The 25,053-nt window shown below is 41.0% G+C and overlaps 1 protein-coding gene across 14 annotated transcripts in view; it reads left to right on the top strand.

Moving 5' to 3' along the window:
* The window catches only part of APBB2 (amyloid beta precursor protein binding family B member 2), a 447,074-nt gene that overhangs the window by 381,405 nt on the left and 40,616 nt on the right, over nucleotides 1-25,053 (top strand). For 8 of the 14 annotated variants that reach the window (XM_037829660.1, XM_037829659.1, XM_037829656.1 and 5 more), the window contains one exon: nucleotides 13,303-13,308. The exons of the other annotated variants lie outside the window; for them this stretch is intronic. In XM_037829660.1, coding sequence (XP_037685588.1) covers nucleotides 13,303-13,308 — 6 coding nt within the window. The remainder of the gene's footprint in view (nucleotides 1-13,302; nucleotides 13,309-25,053) is intronic. 14 annotated transcript variants of the gene reach the window in all.

The following is a 25,053-nucleotide window of genomic DNA, read 5'->3' as shown; positions in this document are numbered from 1 at the left end:
AGGCAGATGAGAATTCAAGGTGATCTTTGCTTGCCTACTGTTTTAGTTTGCTTAGCTGCTGAAAGTAGATAACCATAAAATGGATTGGCTTTAACTATGGGAATTTATTAGTTTACAAGCTTACAGTTTCAAAGCTGAGAAAAAATGTCCAAATCAGGGCATAATCAGGCAACGCTCTCTCCCTGAAGACCAGCTGCCAGTGATCCTGGACTCCTCCATCACATGACAAGGCACATGGCAGTGTCTGCTGGTCTTTCCCTTCTCTTCCGGGTTTCATTGCTTTCACCTTCTTGCTTCTGTGGTTTTCTCTCCTTCATCTGAATTTCATTCTGTTATAAAGGACTCAGTAAGAGGATTAAGACCCACCTGGAATGAAGTGGGTCACATTTTAAGTGAAGAACCTACTGACCAAAAGATTCTACTTACAATGTGTCCACACCCACAGGAATGGATTAACTTTAAGAACATCCTTGGGTTTATACAGCTTCAAACCATCACACTTACTAAATGTTCAGCTTATTTAGTGTGATGTGTCAGTTTATTTGTGACACACAAAAAAAGATTTGGAGAATGAGAAAGTTTCAAATTGTAGCTTCACCTCTTACAGTTAAGTTCACTCATTCTCTCTGAGTCTGTTCCATCTTTAAAAAGGGGGTGGCAATTGTAAAAATGGCAGACTAGGGCTGATAGGGTGATGTAATGACACGATAGATATATAAAAAATACTCTGAAAATATAAAATACTACACAAATATTAGTAATTAGTAGTTACACGATGCTACACCAATAGTTTGCTAATATTTAATCTTAATAGAATGACTAAAAGGCTATTCTACTAGATCAGGAGTCAACAAAGTTTTTCTGTAGAAGACTATATAGTAACTATTTTAGACTTTGGAGGTTATTGGATCTCTGCTGTAGCTACTCAACTCTGCCATTGTTAGGCAAAAGCAGCAACAGAAAAGATATAAGTGAATGGTTGTGGCTGTGTTCTGATAAAACTTTATTTACAAAAACAGGCTCAACTATGCAGGTAATATACCAGACTTGATCCAAAAGGACGATATCATTTGCAACTAGGAACTTCCAGTTGAACATGAAGATAAAATTAATACAGGTGAATATAAATGATGGTTTTTTTTAATTCAATATTGAGGGATCAAAATGCTGGCAACTTACCTGCTTTCATTTTCGTAGTCTCCTGATGTAACTGATATCTCTTTGGGGAATGAGGGCAAATAGGTGGAACAGAGAATGCAAAGTGGGGGGAGAAAGAGGCTTCAAGGTTAAGAACAAATGGTCAAAGGTCAAAACACCAGCTTTTTATCGTTCCTGTCTCTGAAAGTGGCAATTAACAGGGCAAATTGCTGCTTATAGTCTCCTCTGAGATTCAGCCTCAGCTGCAGCTCTTGAGAATGGAGTTTTGTGACCCCACCCACCTACCCAAGAAATTCAAGTGGCTTTATTTTGTATCTCCTAATTATTTTTTAAAGATCACTGATGTGTTCTGGTCTATGAACATGAAAAGCAGATAAATCAAAGCAGTTTTAGCAAACCCATTAAGACAGTTGCCTCTACAGCTTAAAGGGGAAGTTAATCATGAACCATGAATAAAGCTGCTATAAATATTCATGTATAGGTTTTTATGAGAACATACATTTTCATTTATCTTGGGTAAATACCTACGACTGGGAATGCTGTATTATATACTGTAGAGTGAGTTTCTGTGTGGTGTGTTGTGGGAACACAGGTTCAGGCACAATAAAGACTTTCAGGAAATGACCACTTTATTACTTACATAGCACAAAGGGTCCAAAACAGCTGGGGAAGAGATCCCATCGTGACTGTTCTCCCAGGCAGCTCCACACCCCACTTCACATCAGAGAGGAGACACTGCTGTGCTGCCCAAGAGTGGGTGTTTATACCCCAGGAGGAGGGTGCCCGGCCACCAAGCAAAAACCATGTATCAAGCAACCTTTGTGCAGCGTTCCCCTCCTAAGAAGCAGCTAGAACTGCCTTTTCCTGGTTTGGGGTTCAAGATACAACCACAGCTTTCCACAAAACCAAATGTATCTCCCAGGCTGCAGAGTGGAAACATATCAAAACATCTGCAGGCAAAGAAAAGGAGGCGGTAGACAAGGGCTGGGAGATTGCCACTAAGCATGTCCTTGACTTCCCCAGCCTATGCTAAGGCTATGTTTAATATTTTAAAGAATTCCAAACTGCTTTTCAAAGTATCTATACCGCTTTGCATTCATATCAGCAATGTATGAGAATTCAGTTGCTCAGTATCCTCACCAGCACTTGATATAGCAAGGTCTTTCTTTGTTGTTATTTTAGCATTCTAAAATGTTTGAAGTAGTGTTTCATTGTGCTTTTAACGTGCCTTTTCATAAGGACTAATGATATTGAGCATCTTTTCATGAGCTTGTTTGCCAACAATATATCTTTTTTGGTGACGTGTCTGTTTAAATTTTTGCCCATTTAAAAAATCAGGCTGTTTGGTTTTTCTTGTTATGGGCTCTCTTCATAATTGCCCCGAACTAGAAACAATGCAAATATCTATCACCTGGTTAAGTGGATAAACAAACTACATGTATCCATATACTGGAATTCTACTCAGGAATATAGAAGAACAAACTACTCATAGACCCGAAAATTATGCAAAGCGAAAGAGAAGGGATTCAAAATGCTACATACCATATGATTCCATTTATATGACATTCTGGAAAAAACAAAATGATAGGGACAAAAGTCAGATCAGTGGTGTACTAGAGATAGGGGGAAATATGATTTTGTTCAAGAACTTCTCTTGGCTTCCTTTTCTTCACTCTACCAGCCCCCACCTTTTTCCCACTTCCCCTACCCCCACCTTCCCAGCCATGGATTTAGTATGAATTTAGGCTTGTGTTTCTAATGCAGAAAAACAGAATGAATTCTTTTATAGCTTTAATCTTAGAAGTTTCCAGACAGCAGACATTTCCTTGGCCCTTCATTTTCATTCCTGAATGGGCACAAAGACTACATGGCTCTGTCTTCATCCTCATGCTTTCCACTCTTCTGCCCCTCCCAGAAATTCTATCTTCCAGTGGGAGAGCAAGCCAGGGGATTGTAGTAGGGAGCTGGTTAAGGGGATGCATTTTAAGAATTGTCACAGCCCAAGAGAGCCATGCCAGTCCAAAGGCCAAAGAAGACAATGAGCATTTTCTGATACATGAACTTTTATTCAGGGCTTACTTACAGAGTGAGAAGTCGTGGAGAGATCATAACAGCTCTCTTAGGCTAGGCAGGCATCGCATTCACAGGGAAGAAGACCGAGCGATGCAAAGAGGACAGAAAGCCTTTTATCAGGGTTTAAGACAAAGGCCTTCCTAAGGGTGGGGGGAGCATAGATGCAGGAACAAGTTACTTTGACCTGAGGGGTGGTGCAGGAAGGACTAGAATAACACTTGAACAATTACATTTTGCTCTTTTTATGAGACTAAGAGCCTCTCACTTTCTGCTTGCTTCCCATAAAGTTACATTTTAAGGTCAATTTACCCTTTTTCCTCTTTACTGGTTTAGAAAGACAATAGGTTAAACATTTAGCTACCTAGGTCATGCAGACTGCTGTGCACCAAAGATCTGCAGGCCTGTTTTGCTCAGGCCACGGGTTGCCACACAAGAGCAACCATCAGATACACAGCAGCTTAACTAACTTGGGAAATATTCACACACTCACTGGCTTTCGTTGTCCCAGTTTTTTGTAGATCTGAGCTTGAATTTCCTTTTTGTTGTTGTTCGTCCTTATGGCCAAAGGACACAGACTTTGTATCTGGGTCCTTCCTACTCAAAGTGGAGTGTCTGGCCAAGAGTATCAGCATCCCCCAGGAGCTTGTTAGACATGCAGACCCCTCCCCAGAGCTACTGAACCAGAATCTGCATTCTAACCAATCCATGGATTTGCACATTGAAGTTTGAAAAGCACTGATCTAAAGTACCTGCCCAAACCTCCCTGCCTGCCCTGTTGATAAGTTTGTTAGGATCAGGAGTAACCCTCAGAAATGTATCACTGGTAAACGATTCTGATGTCCATGTAGAAATGAGTGTGAGTGCGTGGCACTTGGCTACAAATGAACTCATTTTATTAAGTGCTCAGTGCTGGGCTGGGCACTAAAGATGCAACAATGATACAACCCTGCAGGGTTGGGAGGAGCTCAGAATGTAGTGAGGGTGCACACAGAAAGCTAGAGCATCCATTGTCTTTATCTGTCATTTGACTTTCTTCACCCACACAGAGTAATAATCCCCTCCTCTGGAAGCAGGTTTCCCAATGTGCTGCCCACAGGCCACCTGCATCCAAATTCAATTTGTTGTGTTAGATGAGTATAAATATTAAACAAGAAAGTCACGGAGATTGTCATAACAGTGTTCATGCTGTTATCATTCAGAGCTTTCCTTATCTTAAGTTCAGGATTCAAGGTGGCCACCAGGTTAAAAGCTGCTATTATCTTGGCTGAGGTAATATAAGGAACTTTTGTTGCTGGTATTTAAGGATAGTTCAAATTCATACTTATATTTTTCTAGGCACATATTAAAATGCCTTGTTCCATAATGAGTTAACAGCGTGAACATTGTTTTATGACAATCTCCGTGACTTTCTTGTTTAATGTTTATACTCACCTAACGCAACAAATTGAAATTGGATTATGGCTGCTGCACATTATAGCAGTTATTACCCAGTTTAAATGCAGGTCTGAAGGAAGTAAAATTGATTTTTCTATGCTACTTGGGGACAACATCATAGGTTATTAATATGTTGGTTGAATTCTCAGTTAGGTTTGTGTAGGGGAGAGAAAGATTGGTGGGTCTTAAAATTTTTTTTAATGTATTATGTAAATAACTGTAATGTTTCATTCTAATCAGGAATTCAGATGACTTTTAAAAGTTTGGTGATCTGCTTCCATATTTTAATTTAAAACATGTCAGGTTTTTAAAGTGGGTAATAATTTTGAGGAATGTTTTTACTTTTAGAAGGAAAAAGAAATAATAGAGTAGAATCCTATTATAACACTGTTACTACAGTAACGACTACCTTATTTATCAGGGAAATGAGCTATAGTATGAACCAGAATTTCACAGATAACTGAATCTGTCTTTCTGTGAACCAATCCTTTTTAAAAAAAAAAAAGTCTTCATTCTGCGTACACCTTTTGTGTACCTGCTCTGTGCAGGCATCACGCTTGATGCAGGCGAATGGAGTTGATCTACATAGGTCACAAAAACAGCTGCATGGGCTATCACCACCCTTCTCTGGGTCAGAGCACTGGGAACTGGAAATGGCTGAGGCTTTCTCCACTGAGCTGAAAAAGGGACAGAAAGCTCCTTTCAGGGCCAGTCGCAGCCACCCTCCGGGTCTCCACGCACTTGTCCAATTACTGCAACTCTGAAGCTGTTTTCTGGAGTTCTGAAGAAGATGCCTCTATCCAGTTTTTGCAAGATCATAAATTCTGTGGGGGACCAGCATCCTGGAATGTCCTATGCTGCCATCTTGGCCCTCATCAATTCAGTACCCTGACCCTCCATTCTTGATGAAAACAGAAAATGGATTTTGATCATTTGGGCACTCACTAGCTGAAAGAAAAGGACTGGTTTTGATGATCTCTGAAGACTTTTTCCACCACCACCACAATAATAATAATAAATTGTTAACAATTACTGAGTACTCAGTAAAGATCAGGTACCGTTCTAAGCACTTTATTTATTAACTTAGTTTTCACCACAATCCTGTGAGGTAGGCATTGTAATTACTTCCATTTACAGGTGAGAAAATAAGTCACAGAGAGATTAAGTAACTTGCCCAAGGTCATGCTGTAAGTGGTAAAACCAGGATTTGAACCAAGGTAGTCTGGCCCAAGAGCCCCTGCTCCTAACAACTTAACGTTACACTATTTGTCTATTACAGGCGGCAACAAACTTTTTCTGTAAAGGGTCAGTTAGTAAATATTTTAGACCTTGCAAGCTATACGTGGTCTCTGTCATATTCTTCTCTGGTTTTGTTTTTTACAACCATTTAACAATGTAAAGAACTGGCCAGCCCCTGGTCTATGATTTCATTATTTCATATGAGCCAGACCACTACTTTTTGTTTAAACAGATTCAGAAAGAAGCAAAAGCCAAACATTCCAGATAAGTAGGCTCAAGATCCACAGCCCATGTGTGAATGCCCAGGAGCTATCAAGCTGTGGGTAGCCGCTGAACGGCAAAGGTAAAGGTAAATACCAAAATCAAAATCAAAGAATTGTAGATGGTTTCAAGGACATGCAGCTCACAGTTATGAATCAGGTGCAATTATTACTAATAAGAATTAATAAGAAAGCACAAATCTAAGTGAGCATCATCCATCTATTATTTCACAAGGAGTACATTCTGAATGTTCACCTTCCTTACCTTATAAGTTGGATAAAATGACACTGCTGTAATTTGCTTACAACAAATTTGTAATTTGTTATTACACAATAACAACATCTGAATATTAAAAAAACACCTTCTTCAAAGTTTCTTATATGTACTAGTTCACTCTTATGATATCAAAATATTCATTATCCTCAATGTCAGAAACTAAAGAAGAGAAGCTAATTAACTGCTAGCTCAAGACTTCTGAGGAATTTGGAAACCATAAAGATATGAATTTCTTCCACCTGCATTCTTCCTGGTCATCTGGCAAGGTCCTTAGTAACACATAAAATATTAACATGTCATCAGCACTTAATACCCTCTTAAGATTCCAGAAACTTTGAACTAAATTTTAGTAGGGTCCATATATTTTTACCACAATATTTGTTTTAAAAATCAAATAGCTCTATTATAAATGAATTCAGCAAAGTGACAGGTATAAGATCAACACTCAAAAATCTGTAGAGTTTCTATACACTAGTAATGAGCAACCTAAGGAGCGGATCAAGAAAAAATTCCGTTTACAATAATAACTGAAATTATCAAATATCTAGGAATAAATTTAACCAAGGACTTTTACATGGAACACTACAAAACTTTGCTAAAAGACATCAAAGAAGATCTAAATAAACAGAAGGACGTTCCGTGTTCACGGGTTGGAAGACTAAATATTGTTAAGATGTCAATTCTATCCAAAATGACTTACAGAGTCAACACAATCACAATCAAAATTCCAACAGCCTTCTTTGAGGACATGGAAAAGCCAATTATCAAATTTATTTGGAGGATAAAGGCCTCGAATAGCCAAAACCATCTTGGAAAGAAGAACAAAGTTGGAGAACTCACACTTTCCTGACTTTAAAGCTTATTGCAAAGCTATAGTGGTCAAAACAGCACGGTGCTGGCATAAGATGTACAGACCAATGTAATCAAATTAAGAGTTCATAAATAGACCTTCACATCTATGGCCAATTGATTTTTTAACAAGGCTGCCAAGTCTAATAAATTGGAAAGAATAGTTTCTTCAACAAATGGTCCTGGAAGAACTGGATATCCATATGCAAAAGAATGAAGGAAGACAGGATATATAAAAATTAACTCAAAATGCAATACAAGAACCAGAACTATAAAGCTCCTAGAATAAAATGTAGAGAAACATCTTCAGGATCTTGTGTTAGGCGATCATTTCTTAGACTTTACACCCAAGCACAAGCAACAAAAGAAATAAAACAGATAAATGGGACTTCATCAAAATTTAAAACTTTTGTGCATGAAAGGACTTTATCATGAAAGTGAAAAGACAACCTACTCTATGGGAGAAAATATTTGGAAACCACGTATCCAGTAAGAGTTTAATATCCAGAATATATAAAGAAATCCTACAACTCAACTAAAAAAAGACAAACAACCCAATTTTAAAATGGGCAACACTTAAATAGACATTTCTTCAAAGAGGAAATACAAATGGCTGAAAAACACATGAAAAGATACTCAACATCATTAGCTGTTAGGGAAATGCAAATCAAAACCACAATGAGATATCAATTCACATCCATGAGAATACCTCTGTGAAAAATACTAGATAAAAGCCAGAAAGTGACCCAGAACACCAGTTCCAGCTATGCACCAGCCGAACAAGGTCTGCTAAATCTACAGGGACTGTGCATTTGGTGAAACCGGGAGTCTGCATTCTGAAAAGAGTGAGTGAGCTGACTGAAAGTCCGGCAGCCACGCTGCGGTGTGGGGGAACAGTGGGTTGGCATTTGGAGATGGACTAGTTCTTTTAAAAAAAAAACAAAAAAAAAAAAATGGGAGCAGCTGTGCTTTCGACAGCGAGAACCGCACAGTGAAGCATGGCAGGAGCAGGCTGGGCCAACATCTCGGTGTCTGGCATGGAGGATAGCCTGCTGCTGATTGTCCCAGGGCCAGGGGGGCAGAGGGAAGCCAAAAGGAGAAAGAAACCACGTCCCTTGCAGCCATTTCCCCAGCGGGCTGGAGCTGCTCCTGCCCGGGGCCGGAGCTATAGCCCAGAGCCAGGCCAAGAGTCCCAGTGTGACAGGGAGTGTTTCCTGCAGCACCACACACACGCCACAATATCGGCCTTGGACAGTGGCCTTTAGTGCACCCACAGCTAATTGTCCCGGAGCTGTGCACAAAGGGGGAAATTAACACACCCCACTCAACCATCTTTAAAACAGGCTGGGAATGCCCCTGCACGGCCCAGCTGCCCAGGGCTTCCCTGGAGGGCCAGCGCACACTTGTGACGTGGCACAACCTTCCCTCAGCAGAGGTCCTGGAAGATCACAGCTGAGAAGGAGGGCCTGCTCGGAAATTCCAGGGACCCTACGCCAATACCAAGGACTTGTGGCTCAGCAGCAGAGACAATCTGTGGCAAGACTGAAATGAAAGCTTAGACTCTTGCAACAGCCTTAAATCTCTGGGACCACCTGGGAGGTTTGACTATTAAAGCTGCCCTGCCTCCCTAACCATCCAGACACCCACTCCACATTCAGGGCGGACAGCACCAACAACACACCCAAACTTAGTGCACCAATTGAACACCACAAGAATCAGATCCCCAAACACCAAAGACAAAGTTGGGGAGAACTGACTTGAGGGGAATAGGTGACTCATGGACGCCATCTGCTGGTTAGTTAGAGAAAGTGTACACCACCAAGCTGTAGATCTGACAAAATAGAGATCAGTATTTTTTATATCCCGAAAGAACCCTATCAAGTAAAGCAAATGCCAAGAGGCCAAAAACAACAGAAAATCTTAAAGCATATGATAAAACCAGACGATACGGAGAGCACAAACCCAAACACCCAAATCAAAAGATCAGAAGACACACAGTACTTGGTGCAATTAATCAAAGAACTGCAAACAAACAACGAGAGTATGGCACAGGATATAAAGAACATGAAGAAGAGCATGGCACAGGATATAAAGGACATAAAGAAGACCCTAGAAGAGCATAAGAAGAAATTGCAAGAGTAAATAAAAAAATAGAAGGTCTTAGAACTGTTGGCCAAATTATAAAGACTCTGCATACTCATAATACAAGATGAGAGGAAGTTGAACAACAACTCAGCATCCTTGAGGACCACAGAACAGAAAATGAAAGAACCAAAGAAAGAATGGGGAAAAAATAAAAAAATTGAAATGGATCTCAGGGACGTGATAGATAAAACATCCAAATTTAAGACTCACTGGTATCCCAGAAGGGGAAGAGAAGGGTAAAGGTCTAGAAAGAGTATTCAAAGAAATTGTTGGGGAAAACTTCCCAAATCTTCTACACAATATAAATACACAAAGCATAAATGCCCAGTGAACTCCAAATAGAATAAATCCAAATAAACCCACTCCGAGACATATTCTGATCAGACTGTCAAATACTGAAGAGAAGGAGCAAGTTCTGAAAGCAGCAAGAGAAAAGCAATTCACCACATACAAAGGAAACAGCAAAAAAAAAAAAAAAAAAAAAAAAAAAACAGAAAATCACAAGTGTTGATGTGGATGTGGAGAAATAGGAACACGTTCATTATTGGTGTGAATATAAAATGTGCAGCCACTGTGGAAGACAGTTCGGCAGTTCCTCAGGAAGCAAAGTACAGAATTACCATATGACCCGGCAACCCCTCTACTAGGCATATACCCGAAAGAATTGAAAGCAGGGGCTAGAATGGATATTTGGACACTGATGTTCACAGTGGCATATTCACAACTGCCAAAAGATGGCAGCAACCCAAGTGTCCATCAACCAATGAATGGATAAACAAAATGTGGTATATACATGCATTTGAATATTATCCAGCATTAAATAGGAATGCAGTTCTGGTTCATGCAACAACACAGACAAACCCTGAAGACATTATGTTGAATGAAATAACCCAGACACAAAAAAACAAATATTCTATGGTCTCACTGATACAAAATAATTAGAATAAGCAAACTCATACAGTTATCTAGAATATAGGTTACCAGGGGCTGGTTTGGGTGTAGGGAATGGGGAGTTAATGCTTAATTTGTACAGAATTTCTATTTGGGTTGATTATAAAGTTTTGGAAATGGATGGTGGGGATAGTAGCACAACATTGTGAGTATAATTAACAGCACTGAATTATATATGTGAATATGGTTAAAAGGAGAAATTTTAGGTAGTATATATGTTACTGGAATAAAAATTAAAAGATAAAACATAGGACTGTACAACACAGTGAATACTAATGTAAATGGAGTATAGTTAATAGTACATTTATAAAAATATTCTTTCAGGAATTATAACAAACGTACCATACTAATGCACAGTGTTAATAATAAAGTGGTATATGGGGAAAAATTACACCCTAATGTAAACTATGCACTATAGTTAATAATACAATCATATTATTTTTTCCTCAGTTGTAACAAAGTTACCAACTTAATGCAAAGTGTGAATAATAGGGGGCGTATATGGGAACACTTGTATTTTTACATGGTTTTTCTGTAAACCTATAACTTCCCTAATTTAAAAAATTAAATTAAAAAGTCTATTAAAATAAATAGTCTAAGCAATCCAAAAAAAAATCAATAGCTATATTTCAACAATGCAGAAATCATTTTTATAAAGGCAACCAGAATGCAAGAATTTAAACAATTTATATTGGCTTTTGACTCTACCAAGTCAGACAGTTCAACATACAAATGCTATCTCTTAGAAATAGTACTCCTAAAGTTGGAGGTCAAAAGATGGGAATGTATAAAACTGAATCCTATGGTGGGCAATGTCCATGATTAACTGTACAAATATTAGAAAACTCTTCCATGAACCAGAACAAATGTATGACAATACAACTAGAAGTTAATAATAGAGGGGCATATAGGGAAGAAATATATACCTTTTGCAAACTATATACTACAGTTAGTAGTATTTCAGCATTCTTTCATAAACAGTAACAAATGTACTATACCAACATTACAAGTCAACAGTTGAGGGGGGTTGGTTAGGGATATGGGAGGATTCGAATTTCCTTTTCTTTTCTTTTTTTTTTTTTGTTTGTTCATCTTTCACTTTATTTCTTGTCTGGAGTAATGAAAAGGTTCTAAAAATTGAACAAAAATTAAGTGCGGTGATGGATGCACAGCTGTATGAGGGTGCCAGGGGCAACTGATTGTACACTTTTGATCTTTGGATAATTGTATGGTATCTGAACAATCCCAATAAAAATTAAAAAGAAAAAAAAAAAAAAGAATGGAAAACTCCTCCAAGAAGAAAGTAGGAAAGTCAGTATAGTATTGAATCTTTCTCCAAATACCTCTAAATAAATCCCTTCACTAACGTCACAAAAAAAAAAAAAAAAAAGAAATAGTACTCCTTAGAACATTAACATTTAGATAAAATTTGGTTCAGAGTGTATACTATTAATTTAATTTTTGCCATTTTGGTGGGGTGAAAATAAAACTTGAGAAACATTTAAAAAAAAAAAGCTGCATTGCATAGCCCTACCAGTGACTGCTGCTAAAGTAGAGCAGTGAGCCAGAGAACCCAAAGGCAAGAATGACAAACTCTGGGAAAGTAGGGAAAGACTTCGTGGAAGAGGCAACATTTTATCTGGGTCTTGACTCATAAATAAGAGTTAGCAAAATGGAAATTGTGTTTTTAAATTGTAAAGCATTGTGTGCTGATTACATGCTCATTAAAAAATACCTACAGAAAAATAATTTATTAAATTTAATAATTATTAAATTTAGCATTTACTACATGCCAGGAAATGTGCTTGGTGCAGAAAGCACCAAATGAGGTGCTTTCTCAATGAGGAACTAAATCAGACTGTCCTGTAAGCTTATGAAGCTCTCCGTAAAGTGGAGACAACAAATATTAAATCGATGAGTATACAGGTATATAATGCCAAACTGTGATGAGGGCTTTGATGGGAAAGTCAGAGATGCTGTTACGGGGTGGTGCCAGTCAGAAGGATTTTTCCAAGGCAGTGACGGTCAGACTGAGATCTAAAGGATGAGAGGGATTCGCCAGGTGAGCAGTGCAGAAAGGAGCATTTCAGGAGGAGGGTACAGTTAGTGCAGAGGCTCTGAGGCTGGAAGTAGCTGGGCATGTTCCAGGAACTAGAAGAAAATCTATGCATCTGGAGCAAAGAGAAAGAGGAGGGAATGTGGTTGCACAGAAGGCTGGAGAAAGAAGAGGGGCCCAGATCCCAGGTGGCCTCAGAGACCCAGAAAACGATGATGGACTATATATCCAGGGTACTGAGAAGCCATTGTCAGGTTTTGTTTTTTCCCAACTTCTCTATTGGAAGGTAGGCCCCATTTCCCTCTCATAAGATTAAAAAAGTCTCCAAAAATAGGGAGAGGATTAGAACCTGGACAGCCAAAACTGAGGAATGTTCACTAGAACTCTCTCTCTTCAAACCTCCACGCATTTTTTTTTTAGCGATTAACATACGAACTGTGGTGGCTTGGAGTTATGTACCCCAGAAAAGCATGGTCTTAATCTTAACCCATTCCTGTGGGTGTGAACCCATTGTAAATAGGACCTTTTGATGAGGTTAATTCAGTTAAGGTGTGGCCCAACTGAAGGATGGGCTTTTTTTTTTTTTTTTTAAATAAAGATGGTTGAGTTTTAAAGCAGGAGTTCGGAGCCATGTGATCATATTTGTGGTTTGCTTTTACAGGGACACATTGTATGGCTTCTGTGAGAATAGTTGATTAGGGACAAGAGTGGAAGCAGGGAAACTGTTAGTGGATACTGCAGCCACCCCAGTGGGAGAAGATGGTGGCTGGGATTAGGGTGATGGCAGTGGAGTTAGAGCTTTGGGAGGTAGAGTTGGCAGGACTTGTGGAGGGATGGATGAGGAGGGAGATGGAGGGCAGAGAGAGGTGTCAAGCATGGGGTGCCTACCAGCAGACCCTCAGCTCTCACACTGTGCCGTTACCCTATGGACATCTGGCAGCCCCATCTCATTCATTGCTTCCACCCTGCTCTAGGAAGAGAATCAGATAACTGAACTCACTAGAGTTAGGTCCAAGGAAGGAGAGGTAACCTCTAGAGGGGTGATAGGTGTTATCCTATGAACTCAGTTCGTGTATCTGGACTTGGTAACATCTATTCTGGATGCAGAACCCCACCTCCCCCACTACCTCCATGCCACCCACACTACCACCATCCTACCACCATTTCCAGTTGGGCTGTGTTTCAGACAATTGTGGTTGCCAGAGCAGTTCATTTAAATAACTCTTCTAAATAACTGAGGAATTACTAGTCATAGATTAAGATACACAATTAATGAAAAGACAACCATTAACCAGAAAAGCCTAAAATAAAATTGTGAGCACAGAGCCTGGCACTTAGAGTGAATTGGTGTTTAATCCTCTTTAAAAAAAAAAAAAATTTAACCTATTTTGAAATACTTTCAAACCTACAGAACAGTTATGAAAATAATACACATCCCATAAAGAGAACTCCAACATAGCCCTATCCCCCCAAATACCCAGATCACCAAATTTAACATTTCGCCACCTTTGTCATATCATTCTATCCATCAATCTATTGATCCATCTATCTATCGATCCATCTGTCTGCCTAGTCTGTTTATCCGTCTATTTTATGAACACCCGAGTGTAGGTTGTATATGGTCATACACCTTGAACACAATACTTCCATGTATAGTGGTACCTTGGTATTCAACTGCTTTGAAACTCATCAAATTTGGTACTTGACACATTTGGATGCGGAAATTTTGTCCAGTACTCATCGTTTGTTTGGTACTCAACGCGCAAGCTAGAACTTGGCAGTGTTGGTTGCCTTGTGACTCGTACCCTTTCCAGCTGAAACAAAGGGTCACACATTAGTCACACAGTAGCTCTTGCCCAGTGCACATCCCCTTGCTGTCTTATCTTAGCTTCTGTGGTCATTTTGTGTATTTTTGTGTTCTCATCTGGGGTTCTAAGAAAATGAGCAGTGCTAGCACTAAGCAGAAAAGAAAATTACTTCGCACCACCATTGAGCAAAAAAAAAAAAAAAGAAAGAAATAATAGGCAAATATGAGAGCACTATTTGCATTACTGATCTTGCCAAGAAATACAGTATGCCTAGAACAATAGTCTCCACCATCAAGAATAAAGAAGTGATAAAAATAAAAAGCTGATGTTGCGAAAGGAGTTAAAGCAGGAACAAAGCAGCATTCCCAAACACTCAAGGAAGTTGAAAAGCTGTTATTAATTTGGGTAAACAAGAAACAGTTAGTGGGTGAGTAGCTATATGGGAAGCCATGATATGTGAAAAACTGAAAGTGTTGCAGGCCAATCTTTTGAAAAACAAACCAGGACCGAGTGATGAGAGTGTTGAAGTTTTTAAGGCCAGTCACGGCTGGTTTGATAATTTATAAAGAGAAACAGCATCCATAGTGTCGTGAGGTTGAGGGTTCTGTTCCCCACCAAGTTTTTAACTGTGATGAGACCAGACTTTTTTGGGAAAAAAGTGCCGAGAAGAACCTACATCACAAAAGAGGAGAAGGCATTACCAGGCCATAAACCAATGAAGGACAGGCTCACTCTATTGTTTTGTGTGAATGCTGGTGGGCACTTAAAACTGAAGCCTCTACTAGTCTATCATAGTGAAAACCTGTGAGTTTTCAAGAAGCATAATGTCATGAAAAGCCAACTCCATGTGATGTGAAGGGCAAACAGCAAAGCTTGGGTCGTGAGGCAATTTTTCACTGAGTGGATAAATGAAGTGTTTGGTCCCTCAGTGAAAAAATATTTGCTGGAGAAAGATTTGCCCCCAAAAGCTCTCCTACTTTTGGACAATGCACCTGCCTACCCTCCAGGCTTAGAGGATGACTTACTGGAGGAGTTCAGCTTCATCACTGTAAGGGTCCTGCCCCCCCAACACTACTACTGAAATCCAGCCCATGGACCAACAGGTCATTTCAAATTTCAAAAAGGTGTACACCAAGGCGCCTTTCCAGAGGTGCTTTGAGATCACCTCTGAAACCCAGTTGACCCTCACAGAATTCTGGAAGGAGCATTTCAGTATCCTGCATGGCCTTAACCTTATTGATAAGGCCTGGAACGCAGTCTCTTATAGGACAATGAATTCAGCATGGAAGAATTTGTGGTCAGAAGCTGTGACTCAGAGAAACTTCAAAGGGTTTGAGGCTGACCCTGAGCCTGCAGGTACAGAGGGTACAGTTGTGCAGGATGTTGTATCTTTGGGCCAATCCGTGTGTGTGGAGGCTGATGCTACTGATGTTGAGGAGTCAGTGGAGGAACATCGTGAAGAGCTCAGCACTGAGGAGCTGCAGGAACTACAGAAGCAGCAGCAACAAGAGGTGGCTGAAGAGATTTCTTCAGGTGAGGCGGAGATAAGGGAGGATGTCCCCAGTTCCTTGATAAAAGAAATGTGGGCCAAATGGGCAGAGGTTCAAAATTTGTGGAAAAGTACCATCCAGACAAAACTTTGACAAGCAGAAAATGTGAATTTATTGAATGACCAAACAATTGCATATTTTCAAGGAATTCTGAAAAAAAGACAGAAGCAGTCCTCACTGGATAAGTTTTTAGTGAAGGTGACAAAAGAGTGTGTCAGAGCCTGTGGTGCAAGTTGAAAAAAGGCAGAAAAGAGAAAGAACATCTGAAGTGCAAGTGCCCGATGTTCTATTGGAGGGGGACTCTCCTTCCAAGCATCACTCCAGGTAACCCCTCCTCCTCACCACTCTCCTCCCCCATCCCATTAGGCCGTGGACTCTTCTCAGTACAGGTAAAGTGAAGTTTTCATTTTATTTAATCTAAGTATTTATTAATTTTTAGGTTTATTTCTCACATAAAGTAATTATATGCAACCATATCTTTTTACCCATTGCCTTTAAAATGTGCCTTGTCTTTGGTTTGGGAACACATTAAATTTATTTACCTTATTCCTTATGAGAAAAATTCAGTACTCGTTTTTGGTACTCATCGCACCTCCTGGAACCAATTAATGATGAGTACTGAAGTACCACTGTACATTTATTAAGAACAAGGATATCATTTATGTATTTACCTTAAGTGCAGTTATCAAACAATTTAGCATTGATATGAAGCTTAGAGTCTATATTCCAATTTTGTTTCTTATGCCCTAATAATGTCCTATTGTTCTTCTCTCCTCCCTTGTTAGGTCCCATCCAGGGATCAAGTATTGCCTGTAATTGTCATTGTCTCTTGAATTACTTTTTTTTTTTTTCTTTAATTGTGAGAACATAAATACAACATAATCTTTCCCATCTCAACGACTCTCAATGGGATTAGTCACATTCATGATGTTGCAGTACACTTACCACCTTCCATTACTACAGTTTTCTCACCTCCCCAAACAGAAACCCTTTGCCCATTTTGCATTAACTCCTCATTTCCCCTGCCCGCTGCCCCTAGCAACCTGTACTCTAATTTCTTTCTCTATTGCATATTCTCTAATATTTTCTTTCTAGTTAACAGGTCTTAAATTTGACATCCTAAATCTGTAATGGTCTTGTTTGATAGCAGTTTAACTTCAGTAGTATAGAGAAACTATGATCCTATACTACTCCATCCCCCCACTTTTATGTAGTTCTTGTCACATCTTACATACTTATACATTATAAGTCCAAAACCACTGCTTTCTCTAACATTTTATACATTTCTCTTTTAGATCCCATAGGAAGTAAAAAGTGGAGTTACAAACCAAAAATACAATAGTACAGGTATATATGTTTACCTGTGCCATTATCTTTATAAAGGTCTTTGTTTCTTCACGTGGCTTTGGTCAATTGTCTAGTGTCCTTTCCTTTCAACCTATAGAATTCCCTTTAGCATTTCTTGTGGTGCCAGTCTAGTGGTGTGAAGTCCTTCAGCTTTTGTTTATCTGAGAATGTCTTAATCCCACCCTCATTTTGAAAGACGGGTTTGCAGGATATGGAATTCTTGGTTGGCAATTTTTTTCTTTCAACAGTATGTCTTCCTACTGCCTGCTTGCCTCCACAGTTTCCACTCAATGTAATTATAGATGCTCCTTTATATGTAACATGTTACTTTTCTCTTGCGGCTTTCAGAATTCTCTCTTTATCTTTGCCATTCGACTGCTTAGTTCCCTAACATGGTGTGGGCCTGTTTGAGTTCATCCTGTCTGGAGTTTGTCAAACATCTTGTGGGTGTCTTTCGTTATACTGGGGAAGTTTTTAGCCTTTATTTCTTTGAATATTCTCTCTGCTCCTTTCTTCTTCTGGGACTTCCACAGAAGTAAGCTTGATGATGTCCCACTGCTTCCTCAGGCTCTGTTCACTGTTCTTCATTCTTTCTTCTTTCCGTTCTTCAGACTGGATGATTTCAATTGTATTTTCAGGTTCACTGATTCTTTCTTCTGCCTGTCCAATCTGCTGTTGAACCTCTCTAGGGTATTTTTAGTTTCTGTTACTGTGGTCTTCAGCTCTACTTGGTTTCTTTTCATATTTTGACAGAGCTTTCTTGAATGCCGGGAGCTAACAACAACAAAAAGAATCAGGAAAAAAAGAAAACACCTCTCCCAGTCTTTGCTGATTGACCTGTGTAGTGCTCTCCTACAGGGCTTGTTCATACAAAGAATTTAGAGAATAGCTCCAGGCTAAAGCTGGGGGCTCCCTGATCCTTTCTCCTCATGCTTGTGTGACCCTTGGAATCCCTCACCCAACCCTCACTCCTTTACCTGGATAAAAATGCCCCCTCTTCCCTAGGAAACAGTTTCCTCATGGTCCAGGGGCTCTACTGGATGTCCTACAGCCAGCAATCCCTTACCTCTGGCAGCACGACTTCTACTGTCCCACAGCTTTCTGTAGGAGAGTTCTGTGACCTGCCTTCAATGTACAGGGCCAGTTCCAGGGCAGTGAGATCCTCCGGCCGCCACCAGATTGGGCCAGACATACATGCTTCCTCTAGAAGCAGCCAGGGATCTGCACTGAGAGTACAGGCATGGAGTCGGTGAGGCAGGTGGGGCGCCAAAAGATCCTACTGCCTTTAAGTAGCCTTTTTCTTGATTTGGCACTCCTCCTTTTACTCTGCAGTCCATTAACTGTTTTCTGGAGCTTTGAGAAGGCTGTTTCTGCCAGTTCTTGCTGGTTGTTCGTAGATCCTAAAGCTTCTTACTCTACCATCTTGATGGAGGGGAGGGGGATTGGCTATTTAATCCCTTTTTAAAAACACAAACATTAAAAAGTTTCCAGGACACTTATGATGTATTTTACTAAACTATATAACCTCCTAGTTACATACTACCTTGATTTTCCAAATATATTTCATATTTTCTTTTTTTTTCCCCCCTAAAAGGAGAGTACTGGGACTCTGAATATAGCAGAAAACCTGGCTGATGCTCCTGCCTATTTCACTTTGTTAATTGTTCAGATAACTTATTCTGTTGCCCCAAAATAGAAAGGAAGTACTGGGATAGATAGTAGATACTAATAGAAAGGCAGTGGACTTTAAAGAAAAGATGTCTTAAGAGAGGCCAGATCAGAAAGGGGCGTAGGGGTGGACTACTGTTAAGTGGTTTGTATAAACCAGCAGGTAATCCATGAAGTATACCTTTCGCCTCAGTTCAAAACTTGCTGCCTCTTGAAATACAGTTATTCTGATTTATCAAAGTACAATATGCTGTCTGCTCGGTCGTGGTACTGCAAAAGCTTTCTGGCTGTCGGTTGCAGTCCCCTACCCTCACCCCCACGCAAAATAGGCAGAATCTTATTTGAAGCCAGAAACAGCCCGAACGATCAACTTTCTCAAGAAGTCTGCAAGAAAATCGGACTAGAACGAACTTTCCAAGTTCTGGAAGTGCAAAAAGGGAACATTTATCACAAGACAGGAGGATGTAAGTGTGTGTTGGGGGGGGGCGGTCCTCGCAGCTGGAGCACCCGGCGCGAGCGCGGCGCTGGGCTAGGCCGCGGCCCACGCGCTTCCCCGGCAGCCAATGGGCGGCGGCGGCGGTGGGCGGGGAGCGCGGGCGGGCGGCGCGCGGAGAGCGCGGGCGGGAGCTACTCGCTTCAACTTGAGGCTGGAGGGACGCGCCGCTGCTCGTCCGAGCGACAGCCCCCGGCGGGCCGGAGCGGGTGCCCGCAGCCTGGTGCCGGCGCCGCGGGCCGCATTCCCGCCTCGCCCCGGCCGAGCGGGAGACTAAGGTGAGGAACTAGGGGCGGGAGCGGCGCGCCTTTGTCTGAGGTGCCTTCCGGGCTGACGGGCTGGGAGCCCGAGCTGGCTCGCGGGAAACCCGCGGGACAAAGGCTGCGTCCTCCCTTCCTCGGAGATACCAGGTCGTGAGCGGTGAGGAGGGGTCTTTCTGCCTCGCTGGGGGGAAGGGTGCGGACTGTCCAAGGCCGGGGAGTGGGGGGAGCTGGGGAGCTGGGGGGAGTCCTCTGATCCCAGTTAACCAGCGCGGCGGGAAGCCGTTCGGTGGCGGGCTACTGATGCTCGCTCTGCCTGGGACATTTGTTTGTGGCCCGTGGAATACAATTGAGTAAATGAGTGCATTCGTCTCACAGGCTCCCTTGCAAATCCACGTTTATGTCTTATTGTCTGTATTAGGAGTGAAAAATGTTGCAGGATCCTGGTAATCCAGTTTTTGGTTTAAAAACAGTATCATTTGGTGTAGAAAGACTTTTACATTTCCAAATAATTTTAGTTACATGATTTCATGTGGAAATATGTCTCAAATTACTCAAATGTAGAAAAATAGCCGATTTAGGTGCCTGCTATTGCTCTTGGCATTGAAAACGAAGTAGGTTTTTATTCTGTTTTATTCTGTTTTGTTTTGTTTTGGATAAATGTAATTTCTTTAAATATTGCTTAAACACTTGTCTTTTCTATTTGTTTTCCTGTACCAATATTGTAACCAGGCACGTCTATTGATTCCCTAATGAATGTGTAGCTGTGAATCTTTGTTACTGTCTTGGGTGGGAGAAGGTGGAGGAAGAGGCATTCCCATTAATCTTTTTCCTCCTTTTTATAACTGCAGCTGCAAGCCTGGCTTTGACTTGTATCATGAATGGGGATTCTGCTTTCCTACGATGTACGCTGTTTGGTTTTCTTAATACAAAAACATTGAGTAGTTGGTACCTCCTGTAACACAAACGCAGCTTGTAAGTTTTCTCCCTGAAGTTCAGATCTTTGCTGCACCTTTTTGTTGTTTTTTATTTTCTGTAAGAAATGATTGGATGTCTTGAGGCCTTTCTCAAGAAGAATGTATTGCAAGGAAAATTGCCCTAAATCTGTGTTTGTAAATTTTGTCTGTGAATCTGCCAAAATTATCAGTAGCTGTGTTGTCCAAAACGGGATGTGAATTAAGAGTTTGATGAGAAGAGAGGTTTTCCACAAAGCATCAAAGCATTTGTTACCAAGAAGTCACCGTTGTTCTTAGCTCAGAGGAGAGTGAGGCTCAGAGTACAGACCAGCACCATGTGCTGATAAGTTCTGTCATTCTAACAAGTCCTGGCTTTTGAGCAATCAGGATAGTTTATTTAACAAGTGTTTATTAAACAGCTGCCATTTGCTGGGCATTGGAGCTGGTGATTAAGTGGTAAACACGACAGGCACTTCCCGCCCTGTTGGAGCACACACGGTGCTGGTTGTAGACCCCGTTTCAGTTCCTCTGAACTGGAGCATGACTAGGAAGCTGTGTGAAAGTGCTTTGCTTTTGGCGGCTGCCCTGGAGGTCAGCCTAGCCCAGGGCTAAAGCAGCAAACAGGTAGAGCCCAGATGGCCTGACCCCAAAGGTGAGGGTGTTGATCAGACCAGTGGGTCTTTCTGCCCCAGATCCTAACATTGGCTTTGAGGGAAATGGCATAAAAGTATCCTGGAACTGCCAGCCCGAGAGGTGGTATCCCTGAAAGCCTCAACTTCTCTTTACTAATCACTTGGAAAGTTGGTCTTCTTGAACCTGCTTATCTTTATCACCATGCTTGGTTTATGACCTGCAAGTTGGCCTGTTCGTCTTGATCATGGACACCTGAGCAAGCAGCACTGCTGTCCATGGTGGACCAAGGAGGGCCAGAAGCTGAATTCAGAATACTGGCTTTGTTGATTTGGATTTGGTGAATCCAGTCTGTTTAAAAACTTATCAGTCTTGCAGTCTCACCTCATCCTGTACAACCCCTAGGGGATGGGGCCAAGAGGTAGCCCATCCTAAGAGGTGCCTCTGACCTGGCCTTGAAAGCTGAGAAGAAGCCCGCCATGTGGGGACCGAGTAGGAATCTCTGAGGAGGAGCATTCAGCATGTTCGGATATCCAGGAGGAGTCAGGCAGGCGTAGGGAGGACAGAGGAATGCGCTGGGGGTCAAAGAGATAGGTGGGAACAAGATCACATAGGACTTTTAGGCCAGGGTTGAAGGTTTGAGTTTTATTTTTAATGCCATGAGAAGTCTTTAAAAGGTAACCAGGGGAGTGCTATGATCTAACTTCATAAAAAAGGTCTCGTTGACAGCTGTAAGGGGAGTGGATGTCCCAAGCAGGAGTGGAAGTTGGGGACCAGTTGGCAAGTGAAGGTAGTGGCAGAAGAGATGGAGAGAAGTGGGGGGATTGAGGAAGAGTTTTAGAGGCTGAACGGGCAGGAATAACTGTAGAAAAGGAAGGAAGGAGAGTAATATAGGGCCACACCTAGATTTTTGGTTTCATTGTTTCTGTTGGAAATATATATTAATAGGAATAATTACTATGTAAGAACAAAGTTATTAAGCAGTGGAGCAACTTAGTGTAAATTTATGTTGCACTGAGTCCTTGACTTACTTTTCTTCTGCAATATGGATGAGCTGACATATCCAGTGGAAGGTTGTAAGGTTGTATATTTGGCTGTTTTTCCAAGAAATTTTCACCATTCAGTGCCCTGATTTTCTTTCTCAACTGCTTATCGGACATCTGAGCATTTTCTTTGCTCTGGCATAAAAATAAAGAAAAGATCCAAGTATGAAAAAATACAGATTTAAGGCTTAATCTGTATGGAATTATTTTACTTTTGCTCCCTAGTTTTGTAAGAAACTATTGATAATTGCATTTAAAGTTCTTTATTTCACATGCTGCATCTCCCCTAGTTCCAACAATTAATATTCTGCCACAAATAAAACTTGTTCCATATGTATTTCAAATAAAAAATAATAAACTTCATAATATTGCAGAAAATTCACTGTTTGTGATCTGGAGACACCATTTCCTCATATTTGTGAGGTGGAGAAATGAAACACTTAAATTTTTGAAGGAATTTTTTGCCCCTTCTTTCTAGCTTCAGAATTGTGACCCTAAAAGCTTTCAGTATCTTTGTTGGGGAACTTTGGTTTTGAAACCAACTTTGGTTTGGTTTTGCAAAAAAATATTCACGCATAAAATCTTCCTTCCACAGTTAGTATTTTGTGCAGATGGGAAGGGGCAGGAGCAACTGGGGTTGCCAGCCTCTCTGATCTGAAAGCCTGGACTGTTACTCTAGAACATGTGTGCCTGTCTGGGAATGAATGAATGATGACAGCTGAAATAACATAGAAAAAGCAGCTGTAGAGAGCACAGTTGACGATTGGGACTGATTTGGCCTGATTCTGTCATGTTGAAGCATGCGTCTGTTTGGCTTCTGGTATGTTTTGGATTTTTTTTTTCCTCTGGTCTTCTTCCCACCACCGCTTCCCCCGTTCCCAACAGTTGAGAAGAGTTGTAGCCTGGTAGTGGCCTCTTTGAAATAAAATGGCTAGGCTAGGAGCAGAGATCCACAGAAATGCTGTTTCACATGTTGGGCATCCATGTCAGTTTTCAGTTGAGCAAAAGATGTCTTGGTTCTAGAGAATTTGCAAATTGGAGAAGTTCTTATTCCTGCATCTGGGTGGAATTAACGTCTCACTGGTCCTGGCCTTTGAGTTTGTCCCCTGTAACAAGGCTCATTCCACCATCTCAGTCAGCTGCACAGGGCCACCCTTGGTTTAATGCTCTCCTGTCACCATCTTGAAACTAAATTTTTTAACAGGGGCCTTTCATTTTTACCTTGCACTGGACCCTTTGCAAATTGTTCAGCCTGGTCCTGATCTCAGTGTTTGTCCACGTATCATGTTGCACACCTGAATGAGATTGTCATCTAGAACAGGGATCGGAAACATTTTCTTTAAAGGCCAAATCGTAAGTTTTTTAGGCTTCATGGGCTACATGGTCTCAGTCTCAAATACTCATACTCAGTTCTGCCATTTCCTTGCAAAAGCAGCCAGACAGTATGTAAAGGAACGGGTGTGAAAGATGATACGTAAACAAGTGAGAATGGCTATGTTCCAGTGAAAGTTTATTTACAGGAAACAGGCAAAGGGGTGTTTTGGCCCATGGGCTGCTGTTTGCTGACCCTGATCCAGAGGACCTGATTGGCACCCATGTGACATTTGAAATAGAGAACTGTCCGTCCAAAGGAAGAAGGCTCCGTCACCTTCAGTCAGCTTTGTGGTGTATTGGAAACCAGTTCCTAAAGAGAATTCCTGGAGAAAGTTAAGCTACTGTGGGTGTTTCACCAGGCAAAGGTAGATTGTTTGAACAACTCTACACCTGACCTTCCTACTTTAGGATGGTTTTTTTATTTTATTTGTGAAATATGAACAAATATTGGCAACAAAATGAAGGCAAATTCAAACAATAAAAATAGGAGGCTACAGTGGTGAGATTGTGAATTTTTGAAAAAAAAAAAGTTTCTTAATATTTGATGGAAAAGAAAAAAGATGCTAGAACAAAGAGACTAGCTACCTATAAAAAGTAACCTCAGTGAATAGGAAGACTATATGTTATTTCAAACCGGATCAAGAAGTGAATCCCTGCTAAGATCCCATAATCACCTCTGGGAGCGGGAGGGTGAGGGGGCCTTGTGGATGCCTCACACTGCAGCCCTTCCGTACACCCTCTGCCGTACCATGCATGGGAACACGTCGTCGTGGGTCTTTTCCCTAAATGATAAGCAAAGGTGTGTTTCTCTTATTAGAGTACAAATATGAAGAAACTTATCTGAGGCATCAGTAAATCTTGGTAGAAATCAATGTACAAGAGAAATTTATATATTGATTTCTATGGAGCTTAGGAGCCGTTTTTCATTTAGACAAATGTCCTGAAGCAGGAATCTAGTTAGGGGCTCTGGAAACATTATCGTGGTGTCTGCTGGAAATGATCAGAGTATAGATTTGCTTTGCTTTCAAAATAGAGTCACAAGAGATGAATAATCTTCTCCAACTTGCCTCCTGCTCATTCCAATGAAATATGTTTTATTAACATTATTTCATCTGACATGAAAGCGGAATGTGAACTAAAGTCCTTTTTAAAGTGCCATCAGTGATAAGCACAGGACAACCCAGGTCCAGGCACAGGAAACAGCAAGTGCAAAGGTTCCAAGGCAGAAATAGGCTTATGTGTTTGAGAATGGTGCATCCCGGTGTGGCTGGAGCAGGGCCAGTGTGGGAAAGGGCTGCAGGAAGTGACATGAGAGAGAGAGTGGCAAGGAGTTGGGGGAGATCGTAAGCAGAGGAACAACAGGGTAACTGGCTGCTGTGTAGAGGATGAAATTCACCAGCCTTTGCCTGGTAATTTTATTTACACCAAAACACAGCACTTAATTATTGTTAACCAAATCCAATAGTGGTGGAACCAAAAGTC

The sequence above is a fragment of the Choloepus didactylus genome, chromosome 3 (genome assembly GCF_015220235.1).
Source record: "Choloepus didactylus isolate mChoDid1 chromosome 3, mChoDid1.pri, whole genome shotgun sequence".
Taxonomy (NCBI): domain Eukaryota; kingdom Metazoa; phylum Chordata; class Mammalia; order Pilosa; family Megalonychidae; genus Choloepus; species Choloepus didactylus.
The sequence above is the reverse complement of the archived record's forward strand: the minus strand, read 5'-3'. Positions and strand labels throughout refer to the sequence as shown.